At 38.8% G+C, this 19,735-nt stretch overlaps 1 protein-coding gene across 7 annotated transcripts in view; it reads right to left on the reverse strand.

The window, feature by feature from the left end:
* Positions 1-19,735, reverse strand: part of npnta (nephronectin a) — a 163,749-nt gene that overhangs the window by 54,429 nt on the left and 89,585 nt on the right. For all 7 annotated transcript variants that reach the window (XM_062026819.1, XM_062026817.1, XM_062026820.1 and 4 more), the window contains one exon: positions 5,441-5,560. In XM_062026819.1, the coding sequence (XP_061882803.1) occupies positions 5,441-5,560 (120 nt within the window). The remainder of the gene's footprint in view (positions 1-5,440; positions 5,561-19,735) is intronic.

Here is a 19,735-nt window from a genome sequence, read left to right on the forward strand (position 1 = left end):
TTTCGGTACTTTTCTAAATAAAGGGGACCACAAAAAATTGCATTATTGGCTTTATTTTAACAAAAATCTTAAGGTACATTAAACATATGTTTCTTATTGCAAGTTTGTCCTTAAATAAAATAGTGAACGCACAAGACAACTTGTCTTTTAGTAGTAAGTAAACAAACAAAGGCTCCTAATTTAGCTGCTGACATATGCAGTAACATATTGCGTCATTTATTATTCTATTATTTTGTCAACATTATTAAGGTCAAGTGGTAGAAAATGAATTATTAATCTACTTGTTCATTTACTGTTATTATCTGCTTACTTTCTCTTTTAATATGTTCTGTCTACACTTCTGTTAAAATGTAATAATCACTTATTCTTCTGTTGTTTGGATGCTTTACATTAGTTTTGGATGATACCACAAATTTGGGTATAAATCCGATACCAAGTAGTAACAGGATCATACATTGGTCACTTCAAAGTCTTAATGTGTCCAGGGACATATTTCCTGAGTTTATAAACATAATATGAATCTTTTTTAAACGAAAGAAGATGGTGTGATGCCAAAAAATATCGACTTAATCATAGTAGTATCGAATAGACACGCTATTGTACTTGGTATCATTACAGTGGATGTTAGGTGTAGATCCACCAATGGCGTTTATTTACATTTTGACGCCGGTGAGCTACGGTGTGTAGTGAAACATGTTTAGATATTCCTCGTTCTGCAGGGATGATACTTGTAAGAAACTTACTTTATTTTTATCGCCGTGAAGGCGAGGATTAAGTGATTTAAAAGTAGCTAAAACACTGCAGATGGCGGATGGACGTTAGCCGCTACCAAGCTAGCCATGTCTTAAAGCACCTCTTCCTGAGGGTGTTTCAGTGTTATAACTTCACCTTTATCATCAGTTTTTAAGCCAAAATGCGTCCGTTCTCCCTTTTCTGTCTACACACTGTGTCCGCTTGTAAGTACTCCGTGAGTGTGCGCTGCCGAACATGCTCGTCTGCTTGTAAACCAGCAATGTCATGACGTGGCGACAACGGGGGCGCGGTACCGGTACTTTTCAGAGGCGGTACAGTACCAAATATGATTAATTAGTATCGCGGCACTATACTAATACCGGTATACCGTACAACCATACAACATTGTTGTTGTTCCCTCTTGTGCATGTCATTTAAACCCCCTCAGAAATGATTAAACAGAAAACTGGATTTTTCTCATGTCCCTCTCGATATCCTCTGACCCTGAAAAGGAAATTGAAAAGCCACGGCCTGTTCTACCAGAGACACTTCAGAAATTGTTGGGTGTCCCACAGTCTGGCGACGGTGGAACAAGCAGATTAAACGCTGCAGTGATCTATTGATCAGAGCTCAGGGGCGATAGAAGATTGTAATGCTGTCCTTTACATGCGGCAACACACAACATAGCCTTGAGTGGCCAGCAATTCATAGCATTTTTAGTTGACACACAAAAAGAAAACTAAGTGAGATCCTGGAAATTACAGCACTCTCATGTGGAAAAAACACGAGGAGAGAATGTTTATTAGATGGGGAGCAGAATTTATAGGGAGACATGCACAGGCACCTACGCCTATGGTGGGAAATGCCGCAGGGCAGACTATAAGAAGTTCATTTTCTCTCAAGGTTCTCAGGTTTGGATAGAATGTAATGGGAATGTAATGGGACACACCACATTAATCAACCTATAAGGGGTTGGGCTGGATCCTTTAGTCATCCCTGATTCTTAATACAATATGCTTGGTCTTCATGGTTTCTCTTTCATGGCTGCGAGACATGAATATTAATTTAGTGAACTCCTTTTAGAACCAAATCTCTAGGGAACATTGTAAGTAGAGATGTCCGATAATATCGGCCTGCCGATATTATCGGCCGATAAATGCTTTAAAATGAAATATCGGAAATTATCGGTATCGGTTATTTTTTTTATTTTTTTTTAATTAAATCAACATAAAAAACACAAGATACACTTATAATTAGTGCACCAACCCAAAAAACCTCCCTCCCCCATTTACACTAATTCACACAAAAGGGTTGTTTCTTTCTGTTATTAATATTCTGGTTCCTACATTATATATCAATATATATCAATACAGTCTGCAAGGGATACAGTCCGTAAGCACACATGGTTGTGGTCCACTAATAGTACTAACCTTCAACAGTTAATTTTACTCATTTTCATTAATTACTAGTTTCTATGTAACTGTTTTTATATTGTTTTACTTTATTTTTTATTCAAGAAAATGTTTTTAATTTATTTATCTTATTTTATTTTATTAATATTTTAAAAAATGACCTTATCTTCACCATACCTGGTTGTCCAAATTAGGCATAATAATGTGTTAATTCCAAGACTGTATATATCAGTATCGGTTGATATCGGTATCAGTTGATATCGGTATCGGTAATTAAAGAGTTGGACAATATCGGAATATCGGATATCGGCAAAAAGCCACAATCGGACATCCCTAATTATAAGGTATCAGTGGAACATTAACCAGTGACCGTAGACTCCACTGTCGGCTAACTTTTGCTAGGGGTGTCGAACGTAAGGTATTATCTGGCCCGCGAGATGAGTTTGCGAAGTATAAAAATGAGCTGTGATTTTTTTAATGAAATAAACTGCTGTTCTATATGTCCACTAAATGTCGCAACAGAAATTCTGCATGACCTCAAGAGGGGGTGCTATGTGTTGTGTGTCAACACTTCTGTGTTTGGACACTAAAGTTAAAGTTAAAGTACCAATGATTGTCACACACACTAGGTGTGGTGAGATTATCCTCTGCATTTGACCCATCACCCTCACCCCCTGGGAGGTGAGGGGAGCAGTGAGCAGCAGCGGTGCGGGAATCATTTTTGGTGCTTTAACCCCCAATTTCAACCCTTGATACTGAGTGCCAAGCAGGGAGGTAATGGGTCCCATTTTTATAGTCTTTGGTATGACTCGGCCGAGGTTTGAACTCACAACCTACCGATCTCAGGGCGGACACTCTACCCACTAGGCCATAACCACTAGGCCACTGAGCAGGTTCTACAAACTAGTGTTGTCCCGATGCCAATATGTTGGTACCGGTACCAAAATTATTTCAATACTTTTCGTTACTTTTCTAAATAAAGGGTACCACAAAAAAATTGCATTATTGGCTTTATTTTAACAAAAAATCTTACGGTACATTAAACATATGTTTCTTTTTGCAAGTTTGTCCTTAAATAAAATAGTAAACATACAAGACAACTTGTCTTTTAGTATTAAGTAAGCAAACAAAGGCTCCTAATTTAGCTCCTGACGTATGCAGTAACATATTGTGTCATTTTCCATTCTATTATATTGTCAAAATTATTAAGGACAAGTGGTAGAAAATTGATTATTAATCTACTTGTTCATTTACTGTTAATATCTGCTTACTTTCTATTTTAACATGTTCTATCTACACTTCTGTTAAAATGTAATAATCACATATTCTTCTGTTGTTTGGCGGATCGATACTTTTCAGAGGCTGTATAGTACCGAATATGATTCATTAGTATTGCGGTACTATACTAATACCGGTATACCGTACAACCCTACTACATACTTACGCTTCTTATTAGTGAAACAAACAAAATGTGGATTGTTACGTTCATGCCTTGATTGTCAAAGATGTTGTTGGTAATGTAACTGTGACATTTACACCCAAATAAAAGATTTGATCATCTGTACACACTTACAACTGGGGCCCACATTTTCTGGGAGCACATAAATATGCTCAAATAATATGTATCTTCTTCTAACTTCATGTGTGATTAATACAAATGAGTCCAAATTCACAAATTTTGTTGAAGATGATGCTACATATGTAAAGAATAAACCACATTAATAGGGTTGGGTGATATGGACGAAAAAGTATATCTCGATATATTTTTACTTAAACTCGATATTCGATATACAGTATATCCCGATATATTTTTCTCGGTGAAAGTATACATATAAAGATATTCATTTTTGAGCGATATTCAGTGAAACTGAAGTGAATGACAACTGTACTGTAAACAGTCAGTGGCACTTTTATTAACCCAGTTAGTCCAGATGGGTATTAACAGCGCAGAAAAGAAACTGTTGAAGTAGCACAGAATCAATAAAACATCAATAAAATAGAAAAATATAATTTGTATGTAAAATTTTCAGAATGTGCAAGTTTCTAATAGAAACAAAGAAAACAATCTGAAGTTGTTTTTATTCTTTATTCGTCTGAGAAGTGTTGTATCCCAAATAGCTGCAATTGCTTTTTCTTAAGGTGTGATTTCCACAAGTGTCTGTACAGACGGAAGGAGAAACACGGACATGTCTGGATGATTCGCCTCCATATTTCCAGTGGTTAGCTCAGAGTTACGAAACCACTTTATTATGAAGCTGTTTGTGGCGCGGTCTTTCTGACGTCACTTCCTCTCCGAACTCCGTTTGTAAATGATCAAGGAGTCCATATAAAGCTAAGAGCCGGAGATTCAAGAAATACACAGCACACTTACCCGTTTAAAAATTGGTCCGAGGAGGGCGACATTAAACGATGGTTTAGTGTGGTTGAAACGGGGCTTAGGCTAAATTATTATTTGTTTAAGGGGTTATCCGGCTTAGTGTAGACCAGTGGTTCTTAACCTGGGTTCGATTGAACCCTAGGGGTTCGGTGAGTCGGGCTCAGGGGTTCGGCGGAGGTCAAGACACACCCGACTCATCGTGTAAATAAAAAACCTCTCCCTATCGGCGTATTACGGATACGGCAACAGCAGAAGTCTGACTGATTTGCAGGTGTGTAGTTTGTTGTGAGTTTATGCACTGTGTTGGTTTTGTTCTTTGAACAAGGTGATGTTCATGCATGGTTCATTTTGTGCACCAGTAATAAAACATGGTAACACTTTAGTATGGGGAACATATTCACCATTAATTAGTTGCTTATTAACATGCAAATTAGTAACATATTTTCTCTTAACTAGTCATTATTAAGTACTTATTAATGCCCTATTCGGCAGGGCCTTGTTATAACTCTAACCCTCTAACCCTGGCCCTAACCAAATAACTCTAAATTAAGTCTTTGTTATTTAGAATATGTTCCCCCAGTGTCCAAAAAACTCTAAATTAAGTCTTTGTTACTTAGAATATGTTCCCCATACTAAAGTGTTACCAAAAACATATATCTTTGTCTTGAATTTGAAAAAAAAAACATATTATTTTTCACTAAAGAAGGGTTCGGTGAATGCGCATATGAAACTGGTGGGGTTCGGTACCTCCAACAAGGTTAAGAACCACTGGTGTAGACATAGCCTTAGACTGGTGAAGATTTGTTTTTCATTGCAACAATCTATGAAAACGGTTGTAAAACCCCAGGCGAGCGGTATGTGGCACCTTTTCAGACAAGAAAAAAATGCATCAAAGACGTTTTACGAGCAACCTACTCACTTCCACAGGTCCCGTCAGGCATCAGCATGTAGCCGTTGAGGCAGTAGCACTTGTAGCTGCCGTAGGTGTTCATGCACCTGTGTTTACAGGGCCGAGGCTTGAGTCCGCACTCGTTCAGGTCTGCAGACAGAAGGAGACAGCGTCAGGTAGGACAGGACGGGGGACAGCAGGGGAGGGGCAGAAATTAGTCAGAGGGCAAAGGTGAAGAGGTCCATCGGGTGTGATGCATTCAGGTAGAGCTGTGTGGTGTTTATGTGTTTGGGGGAGAAAGGGGGGGAGGGTCTTCAGGGAAATAGGAGCACCGTGTTCTGACAAGCTTGCGACTTCTCACTTTGATACTTTAACAGGAAGACTTTAAGTGAGGAGCTGAAAGTAAGCTGCGTGTGATGGAAGATGTTATTAATCCCTTTGAGTTATCACAAGTGCACTGGGACGCCATCAAGGAGCCTCTCAGAGAGACGTGGTGTAGTGTTTTTGTGTTGGGAAAAAAAAACAAGCATCTAAAAATGCCTGTGAGTTATGACACCTTTTTTCACACGGGGGTCTTTTTGACTGACTGGAGCGCAGGTGTAGCTAATAACCATGTAAATCTTCGTTCAAGAGCCCTGGAGATGTGTGCCTTTGTGGAATCATTTTACATACAGTCCTGAAAGGAACGGGGCAGTCATTACTGCTTTTTTCCCTTGCTTTGCCTGACAACCAGGTGAGAAATGAGTCCAATACGAGTTCATTTTCCTCCTAATGATATAACTGAGCAAATGTGACAGTTTGCTTGACAGCCCCAACGGCGTCTTTTCCAGATATGTTGACATCTACCGGTGTAAAAAAGCATAGGTGTGACGAATAATCATCATGCATTCCACTTAGTGTAATGTAGGCTGCTGTGACACAAACAGAAAAATACATTAATGCACTTTCATTTGGACTTTAAGTGTTTTTTTTTTTTTTAAACTCTGCTCGCTTCCACAAACAGTTGTGGTCAAAAGTTTACATACACTTGTAAAGAACATAATGTCATGGCTGTCTTGAGTTTCCAATCATTTCTACAACTCTTATTTTTTTGTGATAGAGTGATTGGAGCACATACTTGTTGGTCACAAAAAACATTCATTAAGTTTGGTTCTTTTATTAATTTATTATGGCTCTACTGAAAATGTGACCAAATCTGCTGGGTCAAAAGTATACATACAGCAATGTTAATATTTGGTTACATGTCCCTTGGCAAGTTTCACTGCAATAAGGCGCTTTTGGTAGCCATCCACAAGCTTCTGGCAAGCTTCTGGTTGACTTTTTGACCACTTCTTTTGACAAAATTGGTGCCGTTCAGCTAAATTTGTTGGATTTCTGACATGGACTTGTTTATTCAGCATTGTCTGCATGTTCTCAATGGGGTTTAAGTCAGGACTTTGGGAAGGCCATTCTAAAACCTTAATTCTTGCCTGATTTAGCCATTCCTTTACCACTTTTGACTTGTGTTTGGGGTCATTGTCCTGTTAGAACACTCAAATGCGCCCAAGACCCAACCTCTGGGCTGATGATTTTAGGTTGTCGTGAAGAATTTGGAGGTAATCCTCCTTTTTCATTGTCCCATTTACTCTCTGTAAAGCACCAGTTCCATTGGCAGCAAAACAGGCCCAGAGAATAATACTACCACCACCATGCTTGACGGTAGGAATGGTGTTCCTGGGAATAGAGGCCTCACCTTTTCTCCTCCAAACATATTGCTGGGTATTGTGGCCAAACAGCTCAATTTTTGTTTCATCTGACCACAGAACTTTCCTCCAGAAGGTCTTATCTTTGTCCATGTGATCAGCAGCAAACTTTATACGAGCCCTAAGGTGTCGCTTCTGGAGCAAGGGCTTCCTTCTTGCATGGTAGTCTCTCAGTCCATGGCGATGCAAAACACGCTTGACTGTGGACACTGACACCCGTGTTCCAGCAGTTTCCAATTCATTGCACAACTGCATTTTGGTGGTTCTCGGTTGACTCTTGATCATCCTTACCAATTTTCTCTCAGCAACAGCTGATAGCTTGCGTTTTCTTCCTGATCGCGGCAGTGACAAAACTGTGCCATGCACTTTATACTTACGAACAATTGTCTGCACAGTTGCTCTTGGGACCTTAAGCTGCTTTGAAATGGCTCCAAGTGACTTTCCTGACTTGTTCAAGTCAATGATTCGTTTTTTCAGATCTGTGCTGAGTTCCTTTGACTTTCTCATTGTCGTGTTTGTAACCGAGTCTAATGACTGCATCACATGAGCCCTATTTAAATGGGCTCAGAGAAGTCAACAGCTTCACCACATGACGTTAACTTCGATTTGATTGTAACTTTTCTACATCACCAAAATTGATAATGTATGTTCTATGTATACCTTTGATCCAGCAGATTTGGTCACATTTTCAGTACACCCATAATAAATTCATAAAAGAACCAAACTTCATGAATGTTTTTTGTGACCAACAAGTATGTGCTCCAATCACTCTATCACAAAAAAAATAAGAGTTGTAGAAATTATTGGAAACTCAAGACAGCCATGACATTATGTTCTTTACAAGTGTAAGAAAACTTTTGACCACGAATGTACATTTTGACCATCTACGCTGGTAAACAACAAGATGTGAATGTGTTATTGGCTGTGAAATCACAAATTACAATTTTTAATTGCACATTGCATTTAAAAATACAAATGAACTACAGTTCACATAAAAAAATTGTAGAAAAGTGCACCAAAAGTTATGGGCCATTTGGCTAAAGTACGTTTCTGCGATATCAAACCAAATTTTGTCACATGAATATACAATTCAGAGACAGGAAGTGAGGATTAGAGTGTTGTCATCGCACATAACACAAGAGGAATGTAACATTCACCATTATCAATGATAAACCACGGTTATACTTTACACAGTTAGTGTCACTGTTTTAAATCTGAATTATCGCAAAACCACAATTGATAACTGCACTGTGATAAACTCACAGACCGGTGACACTGCTCATTTCCTGCAGAGGCAAGTTGGCGCGTTAACTAACTTAAATGCAAACATGAAGACAAGACACATTAATGTCTTTGATTGATTTTTCTTTACATCATGTCCAAAAAGGAGTAGGAAGAAGCAAATCTTATCTTAGCTTTTTCAATCCATAGCAATGAGTGACACATATGATGTTTACTTCCTGTTCTCAATTTGTACACAACTTACATTAATATGTTGTAAATACAACAGTTATCTTCATAAATATAGGCATGTGATTTAAACTTAATGAAAAAGACCGAATATAATTAGGGGGTTTGGGAGCCGCAGGTCCCCAGCCAGATCCAGGGCGGTGCCCTGGTGGGGGCTCCGGGTTTTTCAGCAATTAAACATGCAAAAATTTGCAAAACAAAGCACCATTTAAAGATGTTTTAGTGTTTAAATAATTTAAAAATGATCAACAGAGTTGACATGAATACATAGCCCATTCATCCAAAGCAATCCCTATGTATGTTTCAGTCACTATGTTATTTAGTCACAACAGTAATTACAACTTGTGTTCACATCCACAGGAACCACATAGGTACGCCTACTTTATACAGTATTTACAACCTAACTAGTGTTCACTTCACAGCCACAGATGGTTCATTCACACATTACTTTGGCATTTTTGCTTTGATGGCTCTGACAGGAGCCTTCCTGGCAAAATTCTGAGCAGCTTGCGTTTTCTTTTTTGTTTTATTTCCGTTAGGGATCGTTTAATAATGAAAATTGGGTTACACTTGCATAGCGCTTTTCTACCTTCAAGGTACTCAAAGCGCTTTGACACTATTTCCACATTCACACACACATTCACACACTGATGGCGGGAGCTGCCATGCAAGGCCCTAACCACGACCCATCAGGAGCAAAAGGGAAGTGTCTTGCTCAAGGACACAACAGATGTGACTCGGATGGCAGAAGCTGGGGATCAAACCAGGAACCCTTTGAGGCCTACTGAAATGAATTTTTTTTATTTAAACGGGGATAGCAGATCCATTCTATGTGTCATACTTGATAATTTCACGATATTGCCATATTTTTGCTGAAAGGATTTAGTATAGAACAACTACGATAAAGTTCGCAACTTTTGGTCTCTGATAAAAAAAAGCCTTGCCCCTACCGGAAGTAGCGTGACGTAGTCAGTTGTTCGCCTCCTCATATTTTCCTATTGTTTTCAATGCAGCTAGAGCGATTCGGACCGAGAAAGCGACGATTACCCCATTAATTTGAGCGAGGATGAAAGATTTGTGGATGAGGAAGGTTAGAGTGACGGATTAGAATGCAGTGCAAGACATATCTTTTTTCGCTCTGACCGTAACTTATGTACAAGCTGGCTCATTGGATTCCACACTTTCTCCTTTTTCTATTGTGGATTACAGATTTGTATTTTAAACCACCTCGGACATTATATCCTCTTGAAAATGAGAGTCGAGAACGCGAAATGGACATTCACAGTGACTTTTATCTCCACAACAATACATCGACGAAGCTCTTTAGCTACGGAGCTAACGTGATAGCATCTGGCTCAAATGCAGATAAAAACAAAATAAATAAATCCCTGACTGGAAGGATAGACAGAAGATCAACAATACTATTAAACCATGTACATGTAACTACACGGTTAATAATTCTCAGCCTGGCAAAGCTTAACAATGCTGTTGCTAACGACGCCATTGAAGCTAACTTAGCAACCGGACCTCACAGAGCTATGATAAAAACATTAGCGCTCCACCTACGCCAGCCAGCCCTCATCTGCTCATCAACACCCGTGCTCACCTGCGTTCCAGCGATCGATGGCGCGACGAAGGACTTCACCCGATCATCCGTGCGGTTGGCGGCTAGCGTCGGGTAGCGTCGGCAGTGCGTCTGCTATCCAAGTAAGTCCTCCTGGTTGTGTTGCTACAGCCAGCCGCTAATACACCGATCCCACCTACAACTTTCTTCTTTGCAGTCGCCATTGTTCATTAAACAAATTGCAAAAGATCACCAACGCAGATGTCCAGAATACTGTGGAATTATGAGATGAAAACAGAGCTATTTTGTATTGGATTCAATGGGGTACAGATACTTCTGTTTCACTGGCTACGTCACGCACATACGTCATCATCCAAAGGCGTTTTCAACCGGAAGTTTAGCGGGAAATTTAAAATTGCACTTTATAAGTTAACCCGGGCGTATTGGCATGTGTTGCAATGTTAAGATTTCATCATTGATATATAAACTATCAGACTGCGTGGTCGGTAATAGTGGGTTTCAGTAGGCCTTTAAATTGCTGGCAAGAGCCACGCCGTCCCCGTATTTAGGTCACAATACCTGTGATAGGAAATGTTCATATTGTTGCATCCCTAGAACACAAAAATATGTCATTCTACAATACTAATAATTAGGGCTAATTTATGTTCAAGTAAATTGGCGTGGAGTATAATAACACTGCAGCATCCAGAGCTAAGGTGTGTGAATTTTTTGGTCATCTCTCGCGGTGTATCTCAGCTTGACCAGGTAGGAGAGGTAGTACCTAATAGCACCTACTTTAGCCAATGAGAAAACATGTAGAACTCTATTATTAATCTGCTCATAAGGTTTAGGACTAGTAAGAGTATCATCTACATTAATTACCCCCAAAAAAGCACATTGAAGACATTCTTTGTGAAACATAACTTAAGTTACTGACATATCCGACAGCTGAGAGCCTCTTAAAACACATTTTTCATTCATCTAAAGCCTTATAGTGTAACTGAAGAACCTTTCAGACTGCTTTTGGCTTTGTTTCAGCTGTTTTTTATATGCAGAAAGCCAATTAAGTGTTTGCTTAGTGGGTTCTATGGAGCGTGTAAGAGGAGCTTAAGGTTGAAGAGTGTAGACGGGATATTTCACTTGGCTGGAATCACTTAAGTATGACTTGAGTATGAGATCTACTAAGAGAAAACAATGGTCTCCTTGCTATTTAAAACGTCCTATTTATCCAGGGTACTGCATCATCTTTACAAATAAATTCCATAGCCACAAAAAGGTAAATTTAATGTAATAAGACAGCTTAGCAATGACGCCAATTTACGCATGGTGCTTTGTTGTATTTAACTTCTGCATACCTTATACATTTCTGCGATGAGGTGGCGACTTGTCCAGGGTGTAGGGATAGGCTCCAGCCACCGCAACGACCCCGAAAGGGACAATCAGTAGAAAATGAATGGATACCTTCTAAATTTAATGTAGGTAAAACAAACGGTGGAACAAACAGTTGCTTTTTTATTCTATCAATAGCAGCTTGGGGTCAACGAAAGCCTCTCTGCATAATAGGTGACTACAGGCGGAATTAGGTATGAATGTGTTGCTCAGCTGTGGAATGCATTCACTGTCCACACTTCAAACACATAGGCTCTATTTTTAGCCAATACTGTACTCCATAACATAGACAACGGGTGTCTAAACCTTTGTCCCCTCTGGGCGCTACTTTTCCACTAACTGAATTAGCAATCTTACTCTTGATTTTAATCGTATTATATCTGATCTACTTACGGTTTATGTCATGATCCGTTGCCCGGATCATGTTTTGTTTAGTTTTGACTCCATCAGTTCTGTTTTCAGCACCCTTGAGTTTGTGTGTTTTGGTTACCATGGGTGCTGACTCGTTTCACCTGCCTCTGATTGATTAGTGTCCGGGATGCTCACCTGCTGCCGGGCACTAATCAGAGAGCTTCTTATTCCCGTTTCTCTCCACGCTCGGTCTGGCTTCCTTGTTTGCTGTATGCAACAGTTACGTTGGTTTATTCCTGTTTCCTTTTCAAGATTCCTGAGCTAAGTCTCGCCTTAGCTCCCCATCCCTTTTGTTTGTTTCCTGTATGTTTGTATTTCATTGAATAATTTATGGACATTAAATCATATCCTACCTGCACGCTTTGTCCAGAGTTTTCCGTCTGCATACTGGTAGAACGACCACGCAGTAAAATGCGACCCCGACGTGACAGTTTAACAGGATAAACATTGTCAAATTATAGGAAACCATGTGTTAATTACAAAGATGACTATTAAGGCTTATGTCAGGCTAATTACAAAAATAAATACTAATAAATGAATACAAATATAGGGCTCGGAAGGCCATGTGTTTTTGCACTGCACTGTGGGGCTGGATAGCCATACTTGTTGGACAAAAGGTTTGTTCACAATGTGACAGTGAGCAACAAACTGGGTTAAAATGGGTCTTACAAATTGAAAAAAACAAGGGGGCGTACCGAGACAAACTGTGCCCTATTCCAAAGGCTCGCTACCTTGAAAAAATAATTCTAAATGGTGGAATTGACTCATATGAGCTATGAGCACATCCGATGGACAATAGATTTGAATCAAGTAGAAGTGTCGCCAAACTTGTCTATATTTTGTTTACAAAGTCAGTTTTAATACCGGTGAAGAATTTCAGAATGCAAAGTCTGTTAAGGCACATTGTCCTTTGTTCAAATTGTGCATAATGTACAGCTTTCATCTCCCATGTGTTGGGGATGCATGAAGTCCCTCGGCCTCGTTTAATTGGCAGGTTTCCCAGAAAAAACAAGCCCATTGTTACTTTTAAATACTTTGATCACAGCTCCACCGATCCGAAAATAATAAATATTCACTTTTGTGCTTACCCAAGACTAAAAGTAAACAGACCACATGCTTTTTTCCTAAATACTGTACGTTGTTTGTCGGCCGCAGCTAGATTGGCTAACGATAACAGCCTACTAAATGCTACTGAATAAACACGCTTTAATTCAGACATGCTAGTCTTAAAGTGCTGTTAACACATCAACATGTACCAGGTGATGACGTTAAAAGTCATGTTTGATCGTCTATTCGTCGTCTCTTTATTAGCTTTACAACCCGACTACTTTTGGCTTTGGTTTCACGCCAGAAATGAGACAAATATCACCAAATCCTTTTTTTCCCCTAAAGCGATCATGACCACGATTGTGGCAGTTAAAGGCCTACTGAAACCCACTACTACCGGCCACGCAGTCTGATAGTTTATATATCAATGATGAAATCTTAACATTTCAACACATGCCAATACGGCCGGGTTAGATTAGTAAAGTGCAATTTTAAATTTCCCGCGAAATGTCCTGCTGAAAACGTCTAGGTATGATGACATTTGCGCGTGACGTCACGGATTGTAGCGGACATTTTGGGACACCATTGTGGCCAGCTATTAAGTCGTCTGTTTTCATCGCAAAATTCCACAGTATTCCGGACATCTGTGTTGGTGAATCTTTTGAAATTTGTTTAATGAACAATGGAGATAGCGAAGAAGAAAGCTGTAGGTGGGAAACGGTGTATTAGCGGCCGGCTGCAGCAACACAAACACGTAGCAGCTACGTCCTAGCCGGTGTTTCATTGTTTACATTCCCGAACGATGACAGTCAAGCTTTACCATTGGCCTGTGGGGAACTGGGAGAACAGAGACTCTTACCAGGAGGACTTTGAGTTGGATACGCATGCTTGTGGAGATGGGGCAACAGAGACTCTTACCAGAAGGACTTTGAGTTGGATACGCGGGATTGAGTGTGTTGTGCAGGTGTTTGATTTGTATTGGCAGGTTATATGGACGGGAGGGGGGAGGTGTTTGTTATGCAGTATTAATTTGTGGCATATTAAATATAAGCCTGGTTGTGTTGTGGCTAATAGAGTATATATATGTCTAGTGTTTATTTACTGTTTTAGTCATTCCCAGCTGAATATCAGGTCCCACCCGCCTCTCACAGCATCTTCCCTATCTGAATCGCTTCCACTGCCCTCTAGTCCTTCACTCTCACTTTCCTCATCCACAAATCTTTCATCCTCGCTCAAATTAATGGGGAAATTGTCACTTTCTCGGTCCGAATCGCTCTCGCTGCTTGTGGCTATGATTGTAAACAATGTGCAGATGTGAGGAGCTCCACAACCTGTTACGTCACGCGCATATCGTCTGCTACTTCCGGTACAGGCAAGGCTTTTTTATCAGCGACCAAAAGTTGCGAACTTTATCGTGAATGTTGTCTACTAAATTCTTTCAGCAAAAATATGGCAATAGTGCGAAATGATCAAGTATGACACATAGAATGGATCTGCTATCCCTGTGTAAATAAGAAAATCTCATTCCAGTAGGCCTTTAATGATGTCGCAAATTCGCGGCATATTTTGAACTCGTTAACGACAAAATAAACTAACTTAAACACAGTCGTGTATTCAGTCACGTACATAAGCATTTCAGAGGCCAGCAATACCCACAATGCAATGTGTTTCTACATCACATTTTCAATCCTTATACTGCAAAAGAAGGGACTCATAAAAAAAATATGAAGAACTATATGTTGTGCTAAAATAAATAAACGGATAACTATGGATGCTGATGCGTCATCTGTGTTGCTGCTACTTATTTCAGCGCTGCCTTTGATACGGTTGATCATAACATTCCATTAGATCCCATTAAGTCACGTATCAGAATGTCAGACTTACATTTTTCCTGGTTTAACTCCTATCTCACTGAAAGGATGCACTGTGTACGTAAGGTCTAAGTATGTTAAGGTCACTTGTGGAGTTCCACAGGGTTTGGTTCTTGGCCTTGTCGTTTTCAGCATCTTTAATGACATCATACGCAAATACGGTGTTAGCTTTCATTGTTATGATGATGACACCCAACTCTACATGCCCTTAAAGCTGACCAACATATAACAACAAATAGACTTTTGACAAGGACAAGAAAGTTCGATCTTATAACACCTATACTGGCCCACCTGCACTGGCTCCTGGTACACTTAAGGTGCAAGTTTAAGTTGTTGTTTTTTTTACTTACGTAGAAAATACTAAACGTTCTAGCACAGGGGTGGGCAATTAATTTTTACCGGGGGCCGCATGAGCTACCCGAGCACTGCTGGAGGGCCACATCGACAATATTTCAATTAAATTTTGCTCAATAATATTTTTGATATATACCGTAAGATAAATAATAATAATAATAATAATAATAATTAATAATAATAGTAATACTTCAACATAGTGTGTGTAACAGCATTCCATGACTAATATAAATAAATTAACATTAATAATAAATGACAGTAAAATAAGCACACATATGACTGAGGAGTCATAGTGTAACTTTGTGTGGTGTTTGAGTTGTCCGACTTTTTGTGTGGCCGTAAACGCACCAGTGGTTTAGTATGCGTGTTGGTGACAGATGACAAGTTGGTTTTGGCCTGGTTTGTACGGCAGAAAATGACTAGTTTTTCGAGATAGAAGTGTTTTACTCATGTTTTTGGTGTGGTTATGTCCGAATATAAACAGTTTTGCTCAATAAAGTGATCGATATAATTCCTGTCCTCGAAGCATCTCGATAAGACGTTACAATAATTGAACGGTGTTCAATTGAACGGTGTTGACGAACACCGTTAAAGCCGCTTGTTGTCACTGTCACTCAAAGTTGCATTGCATAATTACATAGAATAAATATGTTTATTTTGTTTAGAATTCAGATGGGATTTGATTTGGTGCGCGGCATATATTTGCTGCGCGCAGCAGACGCTTGAGCAGTGCGCATTTGCGCAGGCACGCACCTTAGAGGGGACGTTGCTTTGCAGTCCATGTCTTTTTGAAAACACGCCATTCCTCATCAACTTTTCTCTTTTTAGCGTCTCGGGTGTAAACCGTGCATCACTTGTCGCTGCATGTGCACCTTCACTCGCAGGTTACACACGGACACACGCCCATAAATAATACTTTTCAAAATAAAAGCAGCACAGTTGTATTGCGCGCACGACATAGATGTTTTTTCAACTTTATTTTGTAATTTGTGATTGCAGCTGTTCACATTCACACACAATCACGCACACGCATACGTTCACACGGAAGTAATACAAATAACGATTTTCAAAACAAAAGCAGCACCGTTGTATTGCACACTCGACATAGATACTTTTTAAAATGTATTTTGTAATTTATAATTGGCCTCACGCGGGCCGGACAGGGACGCACAAAGGGCCGGATGCGGCCCGCGGGCCGCAGAATGCCCAGGTCTGTTCTAGCACAATTTTATCTTGCTGATTGTATTGTGCTGTATGTTCCGTCCCCATCTCTGCATTTCATGAACGCCGGTTTATCATTAATTTCCAGAGCTCAAAAAAGTCTGCAGGTTCTAGAGCATTTTCTATTCGGGATCCAGTAGTCTGGAATGCCCAACCGGCAACAGTTAGAGATGCTAACTCAATAGAAGCATTTACGCCTCACCTTAAAACTCATTTATATACGCTAGCTATTGGATAGATCTTGTTTAGTCCAGCTGACCTGCCGGTTTTCTTTTCTGCTCTGTCCTCCCTGTCTGGTAAAGTGTAATCTCTGGAGAGGTACCAGTCTGGAAGAGGCCCCAGCTGTTCCAAGTTGTGACCCGGGTTGGACCACTCTTCTTTGCATCAGTTGGTTCTTGCGTTGTCGACTTGCAAGAAGTTCCCACTACGACCCTCTGATGGCTTCCCAATAGACTGGACTCTCACATTATCTATTAACGTAACAACTCGATAATTGTACCCGCTCGGCATCCATTGCACGTGGTCACCCAGGAGGGTGGTTCCCACATCTGCGGCATCTTCCCAAGGTTTTTTCTTTTTCTCAGATCAGGCTTTTGGAGTTTTTTCTTGCCCGGATGTGGGTTGAGATCAGGAGATGTCATTGTGGTTTGTGAAACCCTTTGTGATTAAGGGATATATGAATAAATTGTGATTGATGTGATAAATTCTAACTAAATTAATGATGGAAAATGATAATATATTTGTTTCTTAAATAAGCTGTCAATAAAATCAATTTGCAAATGAAAATGCTGCTTCACCACTTAAGTCATATTTTTTGTGCTTAAGAAACTTCTCTATTATTTTAGCTTCAGACTTCTACCTAATGTCATTACTGCCACAAGTGGTGGAAAACTGTGTTACAACTGAGTACCGCTGGCACTCAGCTGAGGAACAGATATTTTTGGGGGCCTACGAGGTGGCGCTCACAGCCCAACAAAGGGCCCTGTTGTTAAACAACACTGACAAAGGTGACATAAGAGACGAGGAACGCATGGTTGCAGGAGACCTCAGCAGCTTATACAGTGTGTATAAATATAATGCGTGTGTTTATATGTGTGTGATATTAAATCTATGAGAACTAAACGTTGTACCTTTATGAACATTTTATTTAGACCAACTTTATTGATCCCCAAGGGAAATTGTTTAGGGCAGAGAGATATTGACTAATTTTAGATGATCAATTATATAAGTTCAAGAAATCAATGCCATTTTTGGCTAAAGTTGAGATCTCAGGTGTTGTTACCAACAGACCAAATTTGAACGCTACCCGAGCAAAATTGTAACTTCTGTTCAACACAAAAAACAGGATCGGATATCTCTATTATCATAAAACTATGTTATTCTGCTAAAATGACAGTGTTTTATTGCATTATTATGATGTTTTGTTTTTGCAATTTACAGCATTTTTGATTCACAGTTTTGTAAAATTCTGAATGTATTATTCCAAAATTTTAACAACCTACCTAGGGCTGCAACAACTAATCGATTAAAATCGATTATAAAAATAGTTGGCGATTAATTTAGTCATCAATTCGTTTGATCTATGCTATGCGCAGAGGCTTTTTTTTTTTAAATAAACCTTTATTTATAAACTGCAACATTTACAAACAGCTGAGAAACAATAATCAAAATAAGTATGGTGCCAGTATGCTGTTTTTTTTCAATAAAATACTGGAAAGGATAGAAATGTAGTTTGTCTCTTTTTTTCGATTATTAATCGATTAATCGGAGTAATAATCGACAGATTAATCGATTATCAAATTAGTTGTTAGTTGCAGCCCTAAACTTACCTCAACTTAAGAGTACCCCAACTGGAGTGTTTTGAGATAAAAGCTGATTTTTTTCCAGACCAATTGTTATACTTTGTAGCAAGCAACAATTTGACTTACAAGCATCCCCGCCATTAGTTGGCATGGCAAATGTCAGAGTCAACCCTGTTATAGCCGCCAAAAACATCCGGTCTTACTCATTAGCATTTGTTTTCCAACCATGGAAAGGAAGGAAGTGAGTGTGAAGTTGATTTGAGATACAAGTGTTTTGAGTCAAGAGATCCGTCACAGAACCAATTAAGCTCGTAAGCTGAGGTACTACTGTATTTCGCAATAATACAAATTATTGTAATTATACAACATTATATTTGTAATATTATTCTTGTTAAATTATAATACATTTATTTTTAAATGACAATAGTCCATTGTCTATTTATAATAATACACCTGTATTATCATAATATTTTACTGTGGTAAAGTGACAACTTTCATTTTTTACAAATAGAATTAAGTTTTTAATAACTTCCTAATAAGGCTATTTTTGGTGACAAACAACAAATGGTTACCTTGTTTTACCTCTGTTGAACTAACAAAATATGATGTAAATCAGCAAACATTTTTCCTGCAAATGCTAAAACCACACCATTTTGTTGCTCCCTCATTAGCGCTTTTCAACAAAGCTTTACTGCAGCAATTAAGATCAACAGCAGGTCGTATTTCCCCAAATAATAATCACATACAGCAATAGAAGACACCTGCGATTTTCCCTGCCGACGCTGTGCTTTGTTTTCTGGCCTCACATTAAAGCTGGCCTGCCCTTGTCAGTGAGAGCCAGTTTATGGCTTCATCCAACAACAACAACAACAACAAAAACCACGTCCAACACCTGCGTGCACTCGTAAAAAACTCACTTTTCTTTTTTTGATTAAGACTGTCATCAAATGTTATTTCTTTATGGTGATCACAGACAATAAAACCAAATAAATGCTCTATGGAGAGTGTTAGATCATCTGTTGGACTATTTTCAAGATATTTCAACTTTATTTTTATATAAATTGTTTTTCTTTATATTTGTAAAATTACAACTACATTTTTGTAAAATTACAACTTGATTTTTGTAAAATTAAGACTTTTGTCTTGCAAAAATTGGACTTGTTAAATGTTACATTACCAATATAATCTCAAAAATATTTCCTATCATAATTATGACTTTAACCTCGTAATATTATGAAATTGTATGATGTTACAACCTTTTTGTCATTATATTACAATTTAATTCCTTTAAATTACTACTTTATCTCGTAGGATTACACTTTGTTTCCTGTAATCCTGTAATAATAGTACAAAATTACTCTCAAAATATTTAGATTGTATCTTATGGCCATTAAAGAATTATTTACAACTATGGTTATTGTAAAATTGGACTATCTCTTGAAAATTTGGACTTG

This window comes from Entelurus aequoreus, linkage group LG18, assembly GCF_033978785.1.
Source record: "Entelurus aequoreus isolate RoL-2023_Sb linkage group LG18, RoL_Eaeq_v1.1, whole genome shotgun sequence".
Lineage (NCBI taxonomy): Eukaryota > Metazoa > Chordata > Actinopteri > Syngnathiformes > Syngnathidae > Entelurus > Entelurus aequoreus.